At 40.2% G+C, this 13273-nt stretch overlaps 1 protein-coding gene across 3 annotated transcripts in view; it reads left to right on the top strand.

Moving 5' to 3' along the window:
- Positions 1-6107: 6107 nt before the first annotated feature.
- LOC308089512 (H-2 class II histocompatibility antigen, E-S beta chain-like) overlaps positions 6108-13273 on the top strand; it is a 47237-nt gene continuing 40071 nt past the window's right edge. For all 3 annotated transcript variants that reach the window (XR_013933513.1, XM_080434286.1, XM_080434285.1), the window contains exons 1-5: positions 6108-6270; positions 7823-7905; positions 8699-8782; positions 9557-9811; positions 12419-12691. Coding sequence is in view for 2 of the 3 variants with exons in the window: in XM_080434286.1 (XP_080290412.1) it covers positions 8716-8782; positions 9557-9811; positions 12419-12691 (595 nt within the window). In the remaining variant the exon portion in view is untranslated. The remainder of the gene's footprint in view (positions 6271-7822; positions 7906-8698; positions 8783-9556; positions 9812-12418; positions 12692-13273) is intronic.

Here is a 13273-nt window from a genome sequence, read left to right as displayed (position 1 = left end):
ATAAAAATGCCTGTAAGTTCCAGGCGCAACGTTGGAACTTACAGGAGTTACGCAACGCCATGAAGAACTAATTAAACAGGAAGAACTAATTAACTTTTCGCACGACTAGGCGTGGTGACAGACAGGTCTTTTTCATCTCATAAAAAGACCTGTAAGTTTACGCAACATCATGCAACTTTGTAATAAGATTGGTTATGGGGCAAGGCATAACTCATTTACTTTAACCACTTTACCTTATTATATACCATACTTTGTTGACCGGTGTCCCCCAGGGGCCAATACTAGGTCCCCCTCCTTTTTCCCCCCTCTACACCAAATGCCTTTGCTGAAAATGGCAAATGGCTAATCTGCAAGCTCGCGGTCACAACGCGAGACATTGTGAACTTGTAGATCGCCTATTTTCGACCAATGTTCGCCTACTACGGCTAATGAACTTGAACAGTGATTGTCCATTGACAGTGGTGCTTCTCACAAAGCCTCACTTAACTTCTGAACAGCTTCATGTAAAACCTATTGGTCTAATCAATGAAACTGGGGGTGCTGGAGAGTTCATCACTGAACACTGAACAAATAGTGCTAACATCAGGAAACAGCATTAAACTATTAAAATGGTCCGTAACTATTCATTGCTATAACATTAATAACCACTCAAGTGTCTATTGTGAATGTATTACCTGCAAACCAAAGATGTGTGATGGTTCTTACTCTAATAAAAAAACTAAACAAAATAGAACAGAAGCAATAGGTGAGCACAAAGTGGTGCCATTGATAGAATGCATACTGTGGTTCTATACGGGAGAACATTTGGTATTAAAGCTGCAATGTGTAACTTTAATGTACTACCCAGGATTTGAACCTAGGTCTCCCGCACGAGAGACAAATCCTGCTGTTCTTCCAAGAAGGCATTCCGGGGGAGATACTGCACTTATGACCTTGTCCTTCAGGCAGCGCTACTTGTGTAACCAGTAGGTGTCCTACCCAACACCAGGGTCCAAATGTCTCAATGGAAGAGAAGGGAACACCTCCAACCACTGCACATGTACTAGTTATATTGTAACATACTATACCATATAGATTGGTTCAAATGTTTTACCCATTAAAGTAAGGTTTGTAGCTTTAAGTGGGAATGTTGCTATCGGTTCTGTGGGTACAATCAAATACCAATATCAACCATTGGAGACTGAGACTTTTATTTTAAACTTTTAATGGTTTTCTTAAAACTGCAACCTACAGCATTGTCCTTGCAGATAACCTATTTGTATAATTTTGTACCTTGTAAGATGTATTTTATCTTAAGAAAAGTATTTAAAATGACCATTTTGTTCAGTTGTATTCATTGACAACTAGTTTTGCCAATGGTTTCTTGTCAGCAACTTGTTTTTTTTTATCCCCACTAAAAGTAGCTCCAGCAGATGTCAGTGTTGGAGAGATGAAAAAAGTGTTGGTGGGAGTAGATGTTGTTAGACATATTGAAAATGCAATGGAAAGACATGGAGAAATTAGAAACAAGACATTGAAATGCCATTATTATTATTATTATTGTTAATTGTTATTGTTATTATTATTAACAGTAGGCGGTGGAGGTACCAATCTCTGAAGGGTAGAACTGTTATGATTGGAGCCCGACTGATGGCAGATGTTTTTGGTCTGATGGCTTACAATTTGGTTTTCAATGTGGGGGGCCTCCACCCTCCACCCCTGGAGGGTGGAGGCCCCCCACTGGCTCCCTGTTCGTTACAGGATTCAGACCGATGGACACTTTTACGGCCTCCAAAGGCTGCTCCAGGCCGCATCTGGAGATTGCCCGTTTCAGCACGGCCGAGACGGGCTCGAGAGGCTCCTTTGCCTGGCTAGGAGCCTCCACCCTCATCGCTGCAGGCACAGGAGGACCCGGACTGGCCATCGTTACCTCCTGTGCCCGGTGCCTCGTCGCGGAAGGCGTCCTCTCCCCCGAAGTCCTCGCCGTCCGAGCTGCCCTCTGGCGTCGGTGTGTCGCCCCAGGCGAGAAGAGAGAAGGGGGGAGAGGAAGGAGGGACACAGCAGCCGAGCAATGGCCCACTGACCTCGGCTGGGGTGGCCTGGTCCGGCACCGAAGATAACGCCCCAGGTGCAGCTTCGCTCCGGACCTTCCTCCTGGCACCGCTGGACCTCGGGGCATCCTGTCGCGGTAGTCCTGCGGACCCAAGGCCTGCGCTCAACACCGACGCCGTGGAGCCCATGGCCAGGCTAGAGTCGGGGTGAGCGCCGCCGCTGCTGCTGGAGGCCGCCAGCCCTCTGGCTCTGGAAAGGCGATGCTCCAGCTGATAAACTGTGAAGTCATCGCAGGGCTTACGCGCGTCCTCGTCTCCTGGGTTGTTCAGGGCGAGCCACGCGTGGTTGGGTCCCAGGCACAGGAGGCATAGACGGTGGCGATCGTCCGCTGCTACAGGTAGGCCGCAGACACGAGGCGCCTCCATCTTCTCCTCTTGTTTAGGCACGAGGCAAAAGGCTAGCTAGCGCTAGCCTAGCTTAGCTGTTAGCCTTTGTGGTGTAATTGAGGCAGTAAACTGCGGGCTACCATGCTGGTAGGTTGTAATAAAGCAGAGGAGAAGAGAGAGAGACGTCCGGATCCATGTTCCATGTTTGTGTAATTATTAAGTTGGTTTCGATCTTTGGAAACCCACGGAGGGGAATAAAACGGTTATGTTTTGTTTTAAGAGCCAGTTTTAGAAAGTGGCTGTTTATGGGATTAATGAAGCGGTCTTGCCTCTTGACTTTGTAAACGGTTTTAAATTTAAAGCATCATCTACTATAACATGAGTCTCATGGGGAGATAATGTAGGCCTGCTGTTTCGTGTTGCTGTTTATTTTTGAGGGGGGAGGCATTTTCGCAATGCCCCGTCTTTGTTTTACCGTGTCCCAGGCCAGAGCGTATCTTGTAGTTTTTTGGGCCGGAAATGTAGTTTATGCTACACGTCTTGACTTCCGCGTTGCCACGTGATATCCGGAGAGACGCAACGACTGAGGAGTTTTAGCTTTTAAATCTTAAGAAGCTACTTTTGTTATATATATTACATTCGTAATATTTTCTTCTTTAATCCCTCAAGACCGGGAACGCATCTGTGTAATTTTTTTATTTCTTGGGCTGTTCAAAAACTGTAGATCTACAAGCTTGTAGATCTGCTTTTTTTTTTGTTATTAATCGTGGAAGATTTGTGCAAATCTTTTAATATAAAAATGTTTTAACGCCGATCTGTGCTTCTGGGGGTCCCTGGAACAACATATTTTGAGATGGGGGTCCGCGGCCAAATACATATAATTTTGGTTGGTCGTTGACATGGAAAAGTTGGAGCACCACTGATATAGCAACACACTGTTAGGATTTAGAAAACATTTTTAGATATGTATTTGGCCGTGGACGTGGAAGTGATAGGCACCAACCAATAGGACAGATACGTCCTGTGTTCTCTCCACTGGGCGGGTTTGTCTCTTGTAGTTTTCTTACAGGGGAAATGCAACACAACACAACACAACACAACACAACACAACACAACACAGGACCAGTTATATGAAGATAAGATAATATAATAGTATAATGAGCATAATAAAGAACAGCAGAATACATTTAATTATTATCCAAAATAAATGGGAATTTATTTATTTATTAATTCTACAGTTTCACATACAAACGTGGGCTACAAAAAACTAATCATCTCTGTGCTTTATTGTTATAAATTGCAGTATTCTACCATATGAATCTGTCATTCATAATTATTGATGTAATTCACATGTAGCCTACTTAAACCCTCTTTTCTCAGTAAAAATGGACGTACACTTTTTTTCTGTCAACATCAAATCTCTTTGCCAAAAATAGCCGATCTACAAGCTCAAAACGCGTCGCGCTGTGAGGCGTTGTGAGCTTGTAGGTCGGCTATTTTTGGAAAATTTTTTTTTCATATTGCTCGATAATATGGATAATATTAATACTTAATATTGCGTCATGTATAATGTTTTCATGTTGAGTAGTGCTATCTATTCCTCGGTCCTCACTTGTACAAATAGCTCTAGTCAAAGAACAAGACTTCCGGAAAAACGGCGCTGCCCTCCAGCTGCTCAAAGCCCCGGAAGATATCAAAGTAACGGCCGGAACCGGAACAAGGGCTTGAGACAACTAGCGTCAACTTGCATCTTATGTGTGGAGGCACCCTTACTGGTCTTAATAAATATAGAACATGCTGGTGTGAGGGTATATTCACAGAAAAAGACACACTTGTGAGATTCTCCTTCAAGTGCCTTAACCCATTTAGACAGGGAATTTTAAGATTTCTTTGGGCTATTCAAAAATAGCAGATATACAAGCTCATAGCACGGCACAGAGTGCCGCGCTATGAGCTTGTAGATCTGCTATTTTCTTTTTTGAAAACTCTTTTAATACATTTTAACTCAAATCTTTGGGGGTCCCTGGAACAAAACATTTTCAGATGTTTTTTTCTCATTTTGGGAGGTCCTTGAAGAACCACTGATATATAGCAACATAAGTAAAAGAAAAAAAAGAAAACTGTTACGATTTAGAAGACATTTGTAGAATCCCCCAGAAGCAATAATATTTTAGTTACAAATGTTTGCTTTAAAAAATATATATATCGAAAGATTTTCACAATAAAAAAAAAATAGCAGATCAAGCTCATAGCGCGGCACTCGGTGCCGCGTGGACACTTGGTGTCCAGTATCACTGACACCATGCTGTGATCATAGCAACGACCCCATGACCCCCCTCCTATCAGCCGGTCAGCAGAATATCATCTGTAGATCCTTTCACCATGCATTGTTCTTAATTATTTAGACCAGTGGTTCTCAAACCTTTTCGTGCCAAGGACCCCCAAATTGATATGTATGTGGCCGCGGACCCCCATCTCAAAAGATGTTGTGCCAGGGACCCCCAGAAGCAAAGATTTGAATTACGAATGTTCGCTTTAAAAAATGTATATTCAAAGATTTGCACAAATGTTCACAATTTAAAACAAAATAGATCTAAAAGCTCATAGCGTCGCACTCGGTAAAGATCTCTCCCAATAATTCTGATTGGCTGCTGAGTGAATCAGGAAGTGAAATACAAGTTCGGGGAGTTTCCATTTAGAAGCTTCAACCACACACACACACACACACACACACACACACACACACACACACACACACACACACACACACACACATACATACATACACACACACACACACACACACACACACACACACAGACACAGACACAGACACAGACACACACACACACACACACACACACACACACACACACACACACACACACACACACACACACACACACACACGATTTTAGCCTCTGTCAGTAGGGGGGGGGGGGCAAAAGCTATGGAACTCTGACTGGTATTATTTTACACTATGGAATTGGAAATAATAGACCATATTCACCTGGTGGCCATTTTGGCATTTTGCATTGAATAAACAGGGTGGCAACAGGGTGGCATTTCATTAACTTAATAGCAAAATGGCTGCCGTGTGAATATGGTCTTCAGAGACCACACCCCCTTGTCACCATGCATAATAATACATATGTACAGAGTAGACCAGTGGAGTGCTCCAGCATTTTATTTGGGTTTTCTCTTCTGAAGTGACCAGATATTTTACTTTCTGATTCAAGTTGTCCCCCTTTCTTTCTTTCTTTCTTTCTTTCTTGTGTTTCTCTTCAACAGAATCAGAATCATCTTTATTGTCACATCACAGGTTAAAGGTGTAAAGAAGTGGGTGAAATTATTTTTTGTACAGCTCCATCGTTTTAGTTATTTTCAGAAAGAGAAAGAAAATAAGATGGGGGAGGGGCAAGGAGAGAAAAAATATGAATTAAACAAAGATATTTACATACAGTATGTACATGAGGTTAGATATAAGGTGCATAAGGTACAGTATGTACATGAGGAGACATAAGGTGCATCAGCAGCAGCTATACTGTTCATGATATGTGCAATAATCCAGACTGTCCTCTTTCCAGAAACAGATGATGTAACATCATATCTTTAATCTGATTGGCTGATTCTTCTGAACTAAAGAACGAGTCCTCCTTCATTCTCTTTCAGACTCCAGAACTTCTCTTTCAGTAAACATCTGTTTATTCTGATCTGTTTATTCTCATCTCTTTATTCTCATCTGTTTATTCCCATCTCTTAAATTCAGTTCAGTTTTGATCAGTGAAGATAAAGATTACAGCCACCCTCCTCATTCTCTCCTCTGTACTTCATGTCAAAGCAATCCCAGGAAGTAAGTACATTATATTTATGTTATTATATAATATATACATGTATATCTACTGTTATAAACCAAATATGAACGATGCACAATACAAACAAATGACACACACACACACACAGACATACTCACACACACACACACACACACACACACACACACACACACACACACACACACACACACACACACACACACACACACACACACACACACACACACACACACACACACACACACACTTTGATCACATGACCAGTGTTTTTTTAAAGACATTTGATGGTTTCAGCAGTGAGATGTAATGAGGCTTGGATTGAGGCTTAATGAACATGAACAGCATTTTACCAGTGACGCTGAACAAACACACACACACACACACACACACACACACGTACGCACGCACGCACACACGCACGCACGCACGCACGCACGCACGCACGCACGCACGCACGCACATAGACAAGTGATTTTAGCCTTTGTCAGTAGGGGGGACAAGATTTTGTTGGAGAGAGAGGTGGGGAGGGGGGGGAGACAAAAGCTATTGGACCTCTGACTGGTATTATTTTACACTATGGAATTCGAAATAATAGACCATATTCACATGGCGGCCATTTTTGCATTTTGCATTGAAGAAACGGGGTGGCATTTCATTAACTTAATAGCAAAATGGCCGCCGTGTGAATATGGTCTTCAGAGACCACACCCCTTTGTCACCCTGCATAATAATACATACAGAATCCAGTGGAGTGCTCCAGCATTTTATTTGGGTTTTCTCTTCTGAAGTGATCAGATATTTTACTTTCTGATTCAAGTTGTCCCCCTTTCTTTCCTTCTTTCTTTCTTTCTTTCTTTCTTTCTTTCTTTCTTTCTTTCTTTCTTTCTTTCTTTCTTTCTTGTGTTTCTCTTCAACAGAATCAGAATCATCTTTATTTTCACATCACAGGTTAAAGGTGTAAAGAACTGGATGAAATTATTTTTAGTGCAGCTCCATCGTTTTAGTTATTTTCAGAAAGAAAAAGAAAAGAAGACGGGGGAGGGGCAAGGAGAGAATAAAAGATGAATTAAACAAAGATATTTACATACAGTATGTATATGAGGTTAGACATAAGGTGCATAAGGTACAATATGTACATGAGGAGACATAAGGTGCATAAGGTACAGTATGTACATGACGCTAGACATAAGGTGCATAAGGTACACTATGTACAAGAGGAGACATAAGGTGCTTAAGGTACAGTATGTAAATGAGGAAACATAAGGTGCATAAGGTACAGTATGTACATGAGGTTAGACATAGGTGCATAAGGTACAGCATGTACATGAGGAGACATAAGGTGTGTAAGCAGCTATATACTGTTCACAATATGTGCAATAATCCAGACTGTCGTCTTCTTGGAAACAGATGATGTAACATCATATCTTTAATCTGATTGGCTGATTCTTCTGAACTAAAGAACGAGTCCTCCTTCATTCCCTTTCAGACACCAGAACTTCTCTTTCAGTAAACATCTGTTTATTCTGATCTATTTATTCTGGTCTGTTTATTCCCATCTCTAAAATTCAGTTCAGTTTTGATCAGTGATGATAAAGATTACAGCCACCCTCCTCATCCTCTCCTCTGTACTTCATGTCAAAGCATCCCAGGAAGTAAGTACATTATATTTATGTTATTATATAATATATACATGTATATCTACTGTTATTATATAAAACCAAATATGAACGATGCACAATACAAACAAATGACACACACACACACACACACACACACACACACACACACACACACACACACACACACACACACACACACACACACACACACACACACACACACACACACACACACACACACACACACATGCTGTACACATACAGATACACATATGCACACACACACACACGCACGCACGCACGCACGCACGCACGCACGCACGCACGCACGCACGCACGCACGCACGCACTCACGCACGCACGCACGCACGCACGCACGCACGCACGCACAGACAAGAGATTTTAGCCTCTGTCAGTAGGAGGGCAAGATTTTGTCGGAGGGGCGGGGGGGAGATAAAAGCTATGGAACTCTATTATCTGTTTATTCTCATCTGTTTATTGTCATCTGTTTATTCTGATCTGTTTATTCTCATCTGTTTATTCTGATCTGTTTATTCTCATCTGTTTATTCTGATCTGTTTATTCTGATCTGTTTATTCTCATCTGTTTATTCTGATCTGTTTATTGTCATCTGTTTATTCTGATCTGTTTATTCTCATCTGTTTATTCTGATCTGTTTATTCTCATCTGTTTATTCTGATCTGTTTATTCTCATCTGTTTATTCTGATCTGTTTATTCTCATCTGTTTATTCTGATCTGTTTATTCTCATCTGTTTATTCTCATCTGTTTATTCTCATCTGTTTATTCTCATCTATTAAATTCAGTTCAGTTTTGATCAGTGATGATGAAGATTACAGCCACCCTCCTCATCCTCTCCTCTGTACTTCATGTCAAAGCGATCCCAGGAAGTAAGTACATTATATTTATGTTATTATATAATATACATTTATATCTACTGTTATTATATAAAAACAAATATGAACAATGCACAATATAAACAAATGACACACACAAACACGCGCATGCACACACACACACACACACACACACACACACACACACACACACACACACACACACACACACACACACACACACACACACACACACACACACACACACACACACACACACACACACACACACACACTCCTCTTACTGCCTGCATAAACAGTATTGGATCTTGAATGATGGTCCAAATACATAAACAGATGTTAGGAACTGTTGTTGTGACAAACACTTTTTCCACCACTGCAAACATGATACAAAGCGATTCCAGGAAGTAAGTACATTATATTTATGTTATTATATAATATACATTTATATCTACTGTTATTATATAAAAACAAATATGAACAATGCACAATATAAACAAATGACACACACGTGCACGCGCACACACACACACACACACACACACACACACACACACACACACACACACACACACACACACACACACACACACACACACACACACACACACACACACACACTCCTCTTACTGCCTGCATATACAGTATTGGATCTAGATGGTCCAAATACATAAACAGATGTTAGGAACTGTTGTTGTGACAAACACTTTTTCCACCACTGCAAACATGATTGTTTATGATTATGTGTTATTGTCACTGTGAAGACGTTTGTTGTTGAATTTAATTTCATCTTTGTTTTATTTCCAGTGTTCCATGAGGAGATTAATGTCGTTGGCTGTTCAGACACAGTTAAAGACCCATATAAAGAGTTCATGTTTGCACTGGATGGTGAAGTGGTGGTGTACGCAGACTTCAACAAAGGGAAGGTGGTGTACCCTCAGCCTCCGTTTGTAGATCCAATGACCTACAGAGCAGCTTATGAAGCAGCTTTGAATCAGCAGGCGATCTGCAAACTCAACCTGGACACCATTCGCACTGCCTTGAAGAAACCACCAGTGAAAGGTACATGAATACTATGAACACAATAGTTATTAACTAAAACGGTTGAATATATCTAACATTAATGAAAATGTTTAAACATTTATATTAAGCATTTATGGTGAAATATTTTCTAAATAATATGTATTTCTAGTAAACATGAATATGTGCTCAAGGTGCTTTATTATATATATATTTTTCTTTTTTACAAATCTATGCATTCTGTACAGCCTGAGCTGTAGGTGAGGTGTAGATGGTACAACTTGGTGTGACCGTGTTACACTATATACGTAGTATACTGTGCAGATTTTTTTTTAAATAGCGTATACCATCCAAAAACCATCTGAGGAAGCGTATCCAGTGTTGACTTGGTGAATCTATCTCTGGTGGGACACTATTTTAAAGACGTAACGCGCACATGGCTTAACACCTACACTACAGGTCACACAATGGACAATTGATATGCATCTAGGCTCATTCCTATGTTAATTCACCTGGTGTGACACCCGGCAGTCGGCAGCCTTTGTTGAGGTGTGAACTTAAGGGTTGTTTTAATCGATGCATGTGCGTGTGCGTGCTCCTGCTCAAAAGACTGGTGGGACGGCGTGTTACCGCGGCCCATGACCAATGACCACTGAGCGTATCTGATACACTTTACTTTATTTATTTGGATTTTCAATTAAAAGACATTATGAATCATGTGAAAATCCAAGATAATACGATTATACAACAGTTACCATCAAAATGTTCCTGTGATTCATGAATTAAATTACAGAGGTGAGTAACTAAGTACATGTACTCAAGTACTGTACTTAAGTACAATTTTGAGGCATTTGTACTTTACTCAAGTATTTCCAATTTCCAAATCCATTATTTGAAAACTTTAGTTACTAGTTACTTTGTAGATTTTGATTATCATTACAAAACATACAGTAACCACTTCAGCCCTATGGGCCATTTGAAAAGCCGATCTACAAGCTCACAATGCGTCACTAATCACGATTTGATGCATTGTGATCTGCTATTTTCAAAAGATGTGTATACATTTCAAAACTTGAAATGGGAAATTTTGTATAATGAGTATTTTTACTTTTACTACTTTTACAAGTACATTTTGAATTCCGGACTTTTAATTGTAACAAAGTATTTCTCTATATTACAATTTTTATACTTTTACTTAAGCAAAACATTTGAGTACTTTTTCCACCACTGAAGGATGGTAGTGTGTGTTGTTAATGTTATGTTATGTTTGTTTAATTTATTGATTAATACAAAAAAGCTCATAGCGCGGCACCGGGTGCCGCGATATGAGCTTGTAGATCTGCTGTTGGCTGGGGGTGGGCGTGGCTTATCACCTTGGGGGGTTGGTTTGAAGCTGTGGGTGTGGCCTATCACTGGGGGGGTTAAAATATTTATCCTATCTCAACTGGTTGGGCCCCCCAAACAATCCTATTTGAACTGGAGACCCCCCAAAATAATCCTCTTTGAACTGGAGACCCCCCAAAATAATCCTCTTTGAACTGGAGACCCCCCAAAATAATCCTCTTTGAACTGGGGACCCCCCAAAATAATCCTATTTGAACTGGGGACCTCCCAAAATAATCATATTTGTGCGAGCTTGTAGATCGGTTATTTTTACAACGTTTGCCTCTTTATTTTGTATTTGACAATTTGGCCAATTTGCTATTAAAAAGGTCTTAAAAGTCATTAAATTGTCACTTTATAAATGTGCAGATACTCTGTATCCACTTATACTGTATGTTGGTTTGTTTGCTGTTGAGTGAGAAAACAATGTTACCTATTAAGCTAATCATCTGGGGACCCCCAAAGAAAGTTATCTGGGGACCCCCCAGAAGTCAATGCACTCATTCAATTATTTGAATTGAATGATGATTTATTTGATACATTTGGAGTTTATATAAAAAAATTCAAAAGCAACAGTTTAGTGTTTTCGTTTAGGTTTGCAATGCAGTCTTTAATAACAGTATAAATAATGACCTTTATTTGTTTAATATAACTCAGCTGATTGTTATAATGATTGACCTGGTATCCTATAGTTTCTTTGAGGCTCTACATTGTTCTCTCTACTCTCTACTTATGTGACTATTTACCTTGTTTGCTGATTAGAGTCAGCGGTGGGAAAAGTACTCAAATGTTTTACTTAAGTAAAAGTATCAATGCTGCAATCTAGAAGTACTCTGTTACAAGTAAAAGTCAGGAATTCAAAATTGACGTGAGTAAAAGTGCAAAAGTATTGGCAACAAATGTACTTAAATTACCAAAAGTAAAAGTACTAAAATGTTTGAAAATAGCAGATCTATAAGCTCGTAGCGCGGCACTCGGTGCCGCGCTATGAGCTTGTAGATCTGCTATTTTCAAATAGCCTAGGTATAAAAAGAAGGGGTTATCCTGGATATACATGATGGGGTCTGACAGACAGACACACAGACAGACAGACAGAGTCCTTGTTTACTTTGTAATTGTATTTAAGCTACTAAGATGCCTGAACCTATTTTAGACTTTATGTAGTGACATATTTAGCCGATAGGGGGCTGTTATAGCCTAGTGTTGATATTATACAGATGATAATAAAACTGAACATTAATAACATTTTTTGTTGTCTATTTCCAGATGGATATGTGTACTATATGGCTTCCCGCTGTGTGTTTAACTCCAGTGAGCTGAAGGACATACAGTTCATACAGTCATATAATTTCGATGGTGATGAGTTCCTCAGGTGGGACAGTAGAGTAGATCAGTGGGTTGGATACACTGAGCTTGGTGTGATGAACGCAGAGCGCTGGAATAAAGATCCTACAGAACTGGCTTATAGGAGATCACTACCAGAGGCAGCCTGCAAACCCAACGCTGAGAACTACTACTCCTCTGTTCTGAACAAGAGAGGTGAGCTGATCTCAGAGCAGCACTCAACACTCATCACCTCATAAACTATAACATGAAATCACATGATTCTATTCAGAGATGATTAATGGTGTTAATATTGATCTGATAATGATTATAAAACATTACTTAATCTGCTGAGAAACATTTCAGATCCTCTTAAACACTTAAAGGAGTAGTTCACCCCAAAAATTACTTATTTTCTATCAATCACACCCCATGAAGCCTTGAATTCATGGAGATTGTTTAGTTTTTGTCTCATTCCTGAGACAATAATTTGATTACCGGCGGAAAGATGCTAATGTATCCGGTAGGAGACTCAAAGGAGACTCTTTGAGTCTCCTACTGGAGAGACCGCCAGTCATCAAATATTGTCTCAGGAATGAGACAAAAACTTAAAAATCTCCATGAATTCAATGCTTCATGGGGTGTAATTGATAGAAAATAAGTAATGTTTGGGGTTAACTACTCCTTTAAGCCTGATTCGTACTCTATCCTAACACGCTGTCATACAGTGGAAATAGCAGATCTACAAGCTCACAACATGTGGTGTCACCATCGTACACCGAGTATAAATGAAACATA

The sequence above is a fragment of the Gymnoscopelus braueri genome, assembly GCF_963280865.1.
Source record: "Gymnoscopelus braueri genome assembly, chromosome: 7".
In the NCBI taxonomy this organism is placed as follows: domain Eukaryota; kingdom Metazoa; phylum Chordata; class Actinopteri; order Myctophiformes; family Myctophidae; genus Gymnoscopelus; species Gymnoscopelus braueri.
Note: the sequence above shows the minus strand (reverse complement) of the source record. Positions and strands in the feature narration are given on the sequence as shown.